This window comes from Pteropus alecto, unplaced genomic scaffold, assembly GCF_000325575.1.
Source record: "Pteropus alecto unplaced genomic scaffold, ASM32557v1 scaffold131, whole genome shotgun sequence".
In the NCBI taxonomy this organism is placed as follows: domain Eukaryota; kingdom Metazoa; phylum Chordata; class Mammalia; order Chiroptera; family Pteropodidae; genus Pteropus; species Pteropus alecto.
The window spans coordinates 7,559,603-7,570,988 of NW_006434709.1; the positions used below are offsets into that span (position 1 = coordinate 7,559,603).

The 11,386-nt window shown below is 33.0% G+C and overlaps 1 protein-coding gene across 10 annotated transcripts in view; it reads right to left on the reverse strand.

The window, feature by feature from the left end:
- Positions 1–11,386, reverse strand: part of EHBP1 (EH domain binding protein 1) — a 308,554-nt gene that overhangs the window by 38,265 nt on the left and 258,903 nt on the right. For all 10 annotated transcript variants that reach the window (XM_025045116.1, XM_025045115.1, XM_025045113.1 and 7 more), the window contains 4 exons: positions 9,497–9,621; positions 6,997–7,135; positions 6,741–6,847; positions 3,886–4,009 (listed from right to left, as the gene is read on the reverse strand). In XM_025045116.1, coding sequence (XP_024900884.1) covers positions 3,886–4,009; positions 6,741–6,847; positions 6,997–7,135; positions 9,497–9,621 — 495 coding nt within the window. The remainder of the gene's footprint in view (positions 1–3,885; positions 4,010–6,740; positions 6,848–6,996; positions 7,136–9,496; positions 9,622–11,386) is intronic.

Sequence of the window (11,386 nt, forward strand, 5' to 3'; positions counted from 1 at the left end):
TTCCCAAAGAAGTAACCATTACAAACTTTAGGAGCTAGAAATGTAAAATTTGTTCTCTGTAACAATTACCAAACAAATAAAAACAAAACAAACAAAACAAAAAACATTACGAGCTGATAGAAAAAGTTATCTAGTATTTGCATAAGGATTTTACAGACCCCAAGGTGGGATGGCAGAAAATACAGACACACACACACACACACACACACACACACACACACACACTCATTCACGCACACAGTACTATTATTTAGTATTCAGACTATCACTGATTTAAGATTACTCAATTTGGGAAGTAAAAATCCCCACACTGCTCTGTCTCTGCCACAGATGCCCTTACCCAAAATGGATGTTGAGACCCCTTGGGCCCCTCCTCCTCCACTGCCGTTTTCATTTCTGGCACATCTGGCTGTAGGGCCCACTGAAACTCTTTCTTACATTCCTTCGCTCTTTTCTTGCTAGAGCCTTCTCCAACATACCAGGAGAAATCCCCAGCAGTGTACGCCACCATCCAGGCTCTACCACCAACCCCTCAGGGTGCCAGAGCCTCAATGTCAAAGGGGCTGGTGCTTAAAATCCAGAGCTGCTCAAGCTCTGAGAACCAAGGACTCAAATCTAGGAAAACTATTCATCTTCTTTTAGTTATATTTTAAATAAATAGGTTTTTGTGGGTTTGTCAAGGCTGTGGATGCTTATAAGAATGCTTTTTTTTTGGCGGGGGTGGGAGATGTATTCTCAATTCCACAAAATCACCTTCTAAATATACTTCAACCCATTTAAAATTGAGTATAGTTCCTCAAAAAGTTAAAGAATTTATGAGCTAGCAATTCCAACTCTAGGGATATAACCCAAAGAACTGAAAACAGGGATTCAAAGAGATGTTTGTACACAAATGTTCATAGTAGCCAGAAGATGAAAACCCAAATGTCCCTCAATGGATGAATGAATGAATAAAATGTGGTAAATACATACAATGGAACATGATTCAATCATAAAAAGGAATGAAGTAGTGGTACATGTTATAGCATAGATGAACCTTAAAAACATGTTAAGTGAAAAAAGCCAGACACAAAAGGACAACTATTGTTAGATTGCACTTAAAAGTACAGAGTTCCTGTTTAAGGTGATGAAAAACACTGGAAATAGTGGTAGTGATTGTACAACACTATGAATATACTACATGTTGCTGAATTGTATACTTTAAATGGTTAATTTATATGTGAATTTCAAATCAATCAAAATTGTATATAGTCAGCATCTACAAGTATACAGAAACTGAAATAGCAGATAAAGTATATTTGTTCTATAAAGAAGATAAGATGAGAAAGAGGGCTTACTCAAGAGCTAGAAAATCTAAAACTCAGGTTCAAGCCCTAATTCAGCCATTACTAATTAGGACATCTTAAATGAGTCGCCTATCTGAGCCTCAGTTTGGTTATGTAAAGAATATGGATACTGGCCTTTTGAGCCACTATTCTCTTGCTCAGGCCCACTTCCACATCTGGAAATGTACTTTCCCTTCTAATGAAACTTTTCTTTTCTACTGTAAAAAAACAAAAAAAAAAGAGGACTATGGATACTATCTGCTCTATTTAATTCTAAGTCTGAGATTCAGAAAGTACATAGAAAATTCTAACATACCAGAGAAAAGGTACTAACTACTATAGCAAATAAAAAGTTGGAACTATTGGAACCCTCAAAAGGAGGGGATGAGCACATGCTTTTCCTTTTTAACTTCTTATATCTTACTACACTAACTTGGTTTTAGGCGCATCTTAGGAAACCATTATTTGGGCTGGAAGAGGTTCAATCCAGTTCAGGGTGACTCTCGGAACTTATCGAGTTGGGGAACCAAGTCAATTTTAATCTAAATCTGCAGTAGCAAACCCAGTCTAGATGAGATCTGTCCTGCATAGTAAGGAATATAAAACTCTGAAGGGATTCTAGAATCAATCTTTACTCCATGACTGTCTTTCAGATTCTGAATGATCCATAGTTGGAATGGGGCCGTTTCAAAGCTTCACTGGTAAAATATGAGGTGGGGAGGAGAACTTGAGTCTATTTTGGTTAGAACCCTCAATATATCGGGTTCCAAGTGTGAATGAAAAGAAGAAATTAGAATTTCTAGCTTTTTCTCTGTGGCAGAAGGCTTCTTGTATAGTAACATCTACTTTATCCAACACAAAGAGGAAAAGTGGTCCACTTGAAAGAATTTGTTAAAAAATTAGTTTCTTTAAAATATTTAAAGACAATAATTTTAAATGTATTACAGAAATTATGTTACCTAGTATTTACATTTTTTATATCACTAACATAACTAGTATTTTCAAAATTCCTTAGAAACCAAGGGAAAACATGCAAATGTGAAACAATATATCAGTTTATGGAATACCTGTTGAATCCAAACAAATGTATAAGACTGAGCATGCCATGTAATTTGTTAGGGCAATGACAAATGTGTTCTAGGTAATCTGGTGTAGCAGGACGGATCCTGTAAGATAGGGTTTTGATGACCTGAATTCTAGTCCAAGGTTGTTCAGCTTCTCCTATGCTTCTGTCACTTCTGTACTATGAGAAGGTTAGGTAGTAATGTTTTCAAAAAATTAAAAAAAAAAATTTTTTTTTTACTTTTAAATTATAAGCAGTAGAAACTTTTCTTTAAATGAACTCTTCCAAAAAGCCCACTATTTCAAATAAATATCTCAGAGCTATTCTGTTTGAGTAAAGTAAAAAATCCGACACTTGTCTGCTTTCTGCTCCCTTATTGTCTTAGCAGCCCTAAAGTGCCTCTGAAGAAGTTTTAGGACTCCACAGAACATAGTTTGAAACTCAATGGGCCAGATAAAGCCCAAAGTCTTTCCCTGTTCCAATATGTTCTGATTTCACTAGTTCAGGCATTTTTAAAAGTCCCATTTTTTTTTTTTTGGAGTTCTTTCATTGTAAACATATTTTTGGCAAAACTTCAGGAAAGCTCTCTAATCCTAACCTACTACAACTAATTTAATAATCTACTTTACTACTTTATTAATCTACTTTAACATTGCCATAAAACTTAGGCAATTAACTTGATTAAAGGAATGGATTTTCTACTCTTCTCTATTTTGATATTTTTTAAAAATATAATTTACTTTTAATTTGGTATAATTTGAATTTATTTCTCATTTTTACTCCTTTTGTAGAAGCGGCATTTTAAAGAAATGTGTGTGTGTAAACATACATACTGTTTATTTTCAATGGCTTATTGTGCACCCAGATCTATTCAATCTACTGGCAATCAGCATTAAATACCAATCTACTCTTTGGTTAGGCGCTAACTCGCTGCCCTACCCATTTTTACAAACCTTTCTATGTACCTTAATTTTTTCAAATGCAACTGTGACGCAAAGTATTACAGACTTTTAAAAACCTGTTCTCATGAAAAAAAAAAAAAAATTGTGTAGCATCAGTAACCAGATAGTATTCTCAAATTTCAGTGATCTAGTCCATGGAGCCGTCCCCTATGCATAGTGCTCTGTTTCATGCAGTACATGGCTTTAGCTGGCCAAATCTTTTTTTTTTCCCAATGAATCAGTAGAACAGTGAAGATCTTACTTTTTTTTTAAGCAGTGGCATATCAATGAGGCACAGATGTGTATTCCAACTCTGCATGGATGAGCACACTGTTCAATAGTGCTGGCTCACACGGTATCAGGGCGAGTTATCACTTCCCATGAAGGCACTCTTATCACCAGGGCCCAGAGAGGTGGCTGCAAATCGCAGCCTTTTTATTTTCAAGGCAGTTCTGCTGAACATTCAGGCTTCAAAGATTCACACTTCCAAAACTCTATAAGAGTTTGTGAACGCTCAATTTGCCAAAACTGTTTACAGTGTAATTGGGCACCGTACCTGTGTCCATGAGATAGCGAAGGCGCTTCTCCACCAGCGCGGCACGGGTGTCAATTTGCTTTTGCTCATTCTCTAGTGCTGCCAATTCTCCTACAACATACTGACTGGTGTCTTTGAACCCTTTCTGTTAACGAGAACAAACAGAAAGGAAAAAAAAAATCACTTGTAAGTTGCATTTTTCCTTTCTACAAACACTTAGTAAAGCACTTACCTAGAGAACCAAATATACCCTTAGTATCACCCTTAGTACCAATAAGCCACTCCCTGTGATTCAAAGAATTTTCATATGTATTATGTATAGCAAAACTTTTGTAAATGGAGAAAATCTCGGCTGTTCAGTATTACGTTTATAATTTAACACCCAGATTTACCAGATTTAAAAAGTTAACACTAAATTAGAAAAAATTCTCCTTAGAGTTGAGTCAGTAATTTAAACATGGACAAGGACAGAAGACAGTGTTCCCCTTGGTGACTGTCAAAACAAACACAAATGACATCTTTAACTCAAAAGTATAATATACAAAAATGAAATTTTATGAATCAAGGAATTGATTCTTAAAGTATCTATCCTGAAAAATCAGACAGATTTTTTTACAAAATATACAAAATTAAAGACGAGTTTCTTGTTTTCATTGTGACTATACTACTTAAAATGCTTTTTAAAAATGGTTAAAGAGAAGTTTCTAATATCTCCAGTTTTCCCTCCAGCTGGCTCCTGTAGTTTAACATGTCATTCTGTTGATGTATTACTAATTATTGTAGCTGTGAATTCTAACTTGACAGGTGGTTTCAAACCTTGCTACATAGGATCTAAGGCAACTAGTATGCTGATTTAGTTAATCCTGCATTTAACCAAATTTGGATTTCAACTTGAAATTTTACTTTTTACAACCATTCAAGTTAAAAAAAAATTCTCCTTAGTAGTTCTATTTTGAGTAGCAGTTCTGTTGTAATGTACCAGTATAGCCTTAATTCTTATTTTCATATTACAAATTTAAATCATTGGAGGCAGAGTTATTATCTATGGTCTAGTTACAAACGGATTAATTATAGCTCCCTTTGGAATACCTGTTTATTTTGTGACATTTCTAGGGTTATGTTCCCTAAGTAGCTGAAAAATACTGAAGAACTACTTAAGTGATTACTCTCACCACCACCATTACTGCCATCAGCACTTAGAACATTATTTATTCAGAGAAGTAAATGTGAACAATCCTCTTCTGTCAAATCCATTCCCTATCTAGAAGCTTATTAATCTCTAAGAAGCCGACAGGAATTATCTGTCAGTACTCCTTAACAAGAAACAAAATCAAGAAATATGTTATTTATGAGCATATTTTGGAATTCTCATGCTCAATAAACAAGTCTAACCATATGTGTAACATATATCTTTGGAAATAGTAAATAATTTGTACTCACACATTAACTCAATTTATACCAGCTTATTATTAAATTGATTATGGTAGTTGACAAACTTAAAGTTGAAGTATCTTAAGAAATTATAAAACTGATAATAGTGCTCTGTTTCATGCAGTACATGAAATTTCTCAGAATAGTTTGATCCATGAAGTCACTGTATTTTTTAAATATTCATAAAATAAACATTCTCCCATCTCAATATGTAATATAACAGAAAAATTATAACAACAGAAGAAATGCTAGTGGTAACTTTAAAATCTGGAATAATCTAGTGAATGGTTTTTGTACTTATCTGCCAAACGGCAGAGCATTGTCAAAAAGCTCTCTTCTTTTCTCATTCCCATCCAAGAGGGACAAAACAAACTGAATGGTTTGCAAAGACAATATAGGTAACAAAGATATAAGAAAGCAGAAGTGATAGACAACACATAAAACTTCATTGCTTTTACTGATTGATTCAGTTAAAAATAGTAACAAAGTTTATAATCAGATTGCTTTAGTATCAGCATATAGTATACTCAGGTATTCTGCAACTTGAAAATTATACCAAATATTTCGCTAGGATATACCAATGAACTGTTCTCTGTACTAATAAGACCTAGGTCTTAGTATAACGACTTAAAAATGAGAAGTTTTAGGGCCCTAACATGTAGTTTGTAACTCTTGGTGCATTTACAAGGATTTTAAAATCCAACAAAGACTATTTTAACAGTAATAAGAATGAAAATATTTATACAAAATGTAGAAAATAAAAAAAAAAAGTAGCACCATTAAAGAGAGCTATGCTTCCAGACAAAAATTCAAGTTAAAACTTGTTCTTCCTGCTTCTGTCCTGCAGCTGTCCATCAAAAGCAGCTTTCTCCCTGCGGTCTATCAAATATTTCCCTCACAAATCAATTTTACACATGATCAGCCCATACCCCTACTGAGCTGAACCTCCCCGTTAATTAAGTGAAGAAATTACCATATATATTATATTAATGCAAACATCATTCAGCTAGTAATTCACGGCTGATCTGGATAATGGAAAGGTTGAACACCCATTAACCCAAGCCAACAAAATGGGTTGGCTGAGAAATTCTAGCAGGTCTCATGTGACTTTTCCCTCTAACTGCAGCTCTGCGGTATCTGCTATTGTAATAATTAAAATCCTCCCGGTAGATCAATACTGGAATCTCTTTATGGGAAGTGCCCTGATGGAAATGTCTCAAGGAAGCTGGGGCTGTGGAACTCTGAAAAATTCATTTTTTTTTATCTGACAATTATCACCACACTGCAGACTAATTCAACAGTGCACCCCTCTCACTCTGCTTTGAATGCACTGGAGATTGACATCTTAAAAAACCTAACATCTCATTTTAACAAATAAAGGCACTATTTCCACATACAGTTTGGAATTATCAGCAATCATGAAACCACACAAAAAATTAATATACATTAAGCACTTCATCTTCTGATGGCTTCCTCTGAGTTTCAGTTATTGCTGCCTTCTCCTCATTTCCTTTCTTTGTATCTTCCTGTATTGATCTCTGCCTTTTTATCTCTTAAAAAAAAGGAGAAAGACATGTAAAATTATTATAAAGCTTGATATTTGTGTATTGAAATATGAATTTACATTATCAGCTTTTTAATATATGTAGATAAATACTGTTAAATCATAAGATGGGAAAACATTTTTAAAAGTGTACCTACCTGGTCTATTCTCAACATATTGACTGAAAGACTGAAGTTGAGTTTTTCTGACTGTAGAATCCTTGCTGAAGACAACGGGATTTCTAAACCGTTCCGCTGCTTTTTGTAATCGCTCAGCCCGGAGCTCGTCTGTGCCATTCTAAAAGTAAAACAAACATGGTAAAAGAGCCCTGATCTAAAATATATGAAATTACACATTACTAAAACAATTTTTACTGATTTAAGATACTGTCATTTAGAAACTTTTTGAAAGAAAAAGGATATAAAGAGCTCTAAATAGCTCAACTGCAAGTTGTTACCTGTAACCAAAAACTTCGGGAGACATAGTTTAAATGGAGGATCACTCTTAATAACTTTGATTCATCAGACACTGGGAACCCCTGTGTCTTCTCCTGATGATATGTATCATTTAAAAGCCATGTTTCCTCTGTCTGTTCCCCCCAGTATTCTGCCCGGCCCCACAGACTTGTATGACAAGAAGAACTAGTTTCTAATTTTATGCCCATTGAGATAAACCACTAATACTGGATGAAGGCTAAAAGGTAGGATTATAATACTACCCCACTGAACTGCATTTCATCAGCTATAACTTTCCAAAGCCAGATTTGTAAGTAAGCCCTTTATAGCTAAAGAAACTACAATTATCTTTTCCAGAGCTTCCTATGTTAATACTGGTAACAAATTCAAATGGTTCTATCAACAAGAAATATCCCAGAAGACTGAACCACTGCAGTGTGTGGAAGCTGCAGATACCGAGGTGCTGTGTACCAAACAAATATTTCATTTTATTCCTAATCTTTTATTATTTTTATTAAGTGTTTTGAAAGTAAATAGGGAAAGGCTAAGATGCATGACTAATAGCTAAGCCTGCTGAATGCTGAAACTGGTTATCAAAAGCTACCAAGACTTTGCCCTTCCTCTGCATTGAGACAATTGGTAATGAGGGAGTCCTCCAATGGCCTATTCTCTAGCCTCAAGGAGGCCTGGGATACAGAATCCTCAAGGGAAGGTAACAGTTTATCCTTTTCCACAAACACAGAATGCCTCATTTATAAACGTGTAAACTGCATTTTATTAAAAAAATAAAACCCCAAATCAATGCTGAAAGCTTCGAGAGAACAGATGGACTCTATATGTTCTTTATAAGCACCATTTAAAAAATCTTAACTAAAAAGATCCATACAAAGACAAGCTGTTTAAGCATACCTCTTGTTGGAATAACTTTAACAATTACTACATAAGATCTTTTTGCAAAGCAAAACCAATTTCATCTATTTAAATAATTAAATCTTAAGAATGAAAATACCTCTACTTTATTTTTTTAAAAGTCATATATTTATTATTAGTATTGTGCTTATAATATGCTATATAGTTAGAACAGAAACAATTTTGGCTTTTATCTGTTTGTTTGTTTAGAAAAGTGTATATTCTACTGTTATAATAACTTCCCAATAGTCTAAAACTCAAGTCTTTATCAAAATAAACAAACATGGCTAAATTTTTTGAGGCCTGGCAACATGCTAAAATATCAGTGCGATTAGCTAGCAAATCCTATCTTAAGAAACCTTTATATGACTAGGGACTTCTGCCACTTTACAAATGTATTCCTCTAAACCCACTAATTCAGTTAGCCTTTTCAATCCATTGTATTATTCTTAGGCCAGCTTCATTCTGCATTAAATCCACTGCAGAAAGCTAAATTGAACGCAAAAAATCAGACCTGATCCAGGCTTTCTTTTGTTCAAAGATAGAGACCAAAAGTCCTCTGGTGCTGCCACACACTTTCATCACCAATTTATAGAAACCGACAGTATACGGGAAAAGCAATGAAAGTCATTGTTTTGGGACTTCAAAGCACCTCTGTCAGGGGAAGGAAATCCTTTCAGTCAGCAGGGCAGTCCCCATAGTCCGCAGGTGGGTGAAAAGTTATACAAGACTAAAAGTACCCTAAAGCTAAAAAAATATTAATGATACAATGAGAGGAAAACAGGATAAGGCTTGATTGGGGATAATATGAGTTGTCCAAATAATAATAATAATAAAATAATCAATAACAACAACAACAACGACGACGTGACATTTTGCCTAAAATCCTATAAAAGGTAAGATTTATATTGGTACAAAACACATGAAAGTTTTTAAAAATTTATATTCTATCACATACCATCTTCAGGTGTTAATTAACATTGATCTAAATAGGCTGAAGGTTGAGGATGATAGAAAAATATGCTTGACTTCTAGCAATATTCTTCTTAGAAAAATATAAATACATATAGAAGTCAAGAATAGTTTCTACTTTTACTGATATAAAGTAGTAGTTTATTTGAAAAAGATGAATATTGATTACCATATTGATATTTAATTTATTGGCTAGTTAATAAAAAGTTTATATCTTAATGTGAAGAATTTGGTAAGAAATTGATTTTAGGATTATAAAGTACCAGATTATAAAGTACTAGAACACACAGATACCAAGTCAAATATTTTAAACAACATTTACCTTAATGTCTTGCTCTGAGCTCTCAGTTATAGTTTTCTGAGATGTACTGGAGAGTGAATTTGCCACCTGTGGCTGAACTTCTAGGAGCTTCTTCAGCTTCAAGTCCACCAGCTTAGTGTTTTGTTCTGTTAAATACGCAAACACTGTGAATAACTCAGTGAGATGAATTTAGACGTATAGGCTATCAATTTAGAGGATATCATAAAAATATTACTACATTAAAAAATAAAAGGACATTTGGGTATTGAAATAGTATATTAGACCAGACAAAACTAACTATCTCTCTTTCTCCCCCAACTCTTTACACACACACACACACACACACACACACACACACACACACTCTGTAGTATAACTGAATAGTCTTTAGGTATATTAACTATATTATTTTTTAATTGAGATATAATTGATACATAATATTGTATATAAGTTTAAGGTGTACAGTGTGTTGATTTGATGTTTCTATACTGAGATATGATTACCACAATAGCATTAGTTAACATCTCTAACATGTCACATAATTATCATTTCTTTTTTGTTTTGGGAACAATTTAGATTTAGTCTCTTAAAATATATTATTTGCATATATATAAACACATATATGTATTTTTTCCCCAAATCAGTCCCTTTAACGAATGTAGTTAATATACCTAAAGACCACTCAGTTATACTACAGTTAAAAGTAGCTATGCTTACATGAAGACCCAAGCCTGTATTTGATGTATTTATAAGTAACTGTATAGGTTATATATACATAATAAAACAAGCTATTACAAAGTAGATATTTAAAAGTGATAAATTTTATTCTAAATTATATTTTACAGTTTCAATTCTTCTAGTATATTAAATTTATACATATATTACCATACTAAAATAAGTTCTTAACATCTCAGACAGTCATGTATACACTGTTAGAATTCAATGTTTATCTTTGTACATATATACCCAGCATTGAAACAGGGTATATATTTACAAATATTTTTTAATTAGAGGGCAGAAATATAATAAAGATTATCAATTTTTGAATGTGTTAAATATGGATAGAAATTTAAAATAAACTTTTAAAATAAACAATTTCAAATTATTTTTAGCAAGTACATTAATCTTTAATAATAAAATAGTTCAGAAACAAATGGAAACAAATAATTCTACTTAAATTCACTCACAGCAACTTTGTAATAAAATGGCTGTAAAAGATATGCCAACCATTTGGTGAAAGATATTTTTCATAAAGATTAATAAGTTTTCTAATTATAAGACTCTTAATAAATGCTATTATCATTACTTTCATGCAAATTGGTCAGTTTATATTGCCAGGCTTCTCTTTTAAACAATATCTGATGAACTATGGTCAAATCAAGATAAAGATTAAACAATTTATTATTAAAACATTATGACTTTTATATACATATTAAAAAAAGAATTTTGGGGAAAATAAAGCAAGGATAAAAATCATAATGTATGCTACATGCTTCCAGATTCCAGTTTGTATTCCTATTTCTTTTTGCCATGAAATAAACCATAGCCTAAATTGGAAAGTCTGTCCTATACACACGCCAACACTTACTGGCATTCTTGAGAGTTGTAAACAATATATTAGCTAACTCCCAAAACAGAAAGACTGAGATGTGTTCCCTTTTTTGGCATAAATAAAGTAGGAAGAGAGTTTTTAAAAAGAACAAGAGTCAAATCTGTTAGGCCTAATATTAACAGACTTTTAAAATATCTCACAAAGTTCCTATTACTAAAACTAGAAAATTCTCATATTACTTAAGATGGCTGATTTTCTTGTCTTCATAATTATTGTAAAATCAGGAACTATGCATTACTAATGTCATTAATTTTATACTGCCATAAATTAAATCTTAAGGCTTCAGTTCTGTACTTATG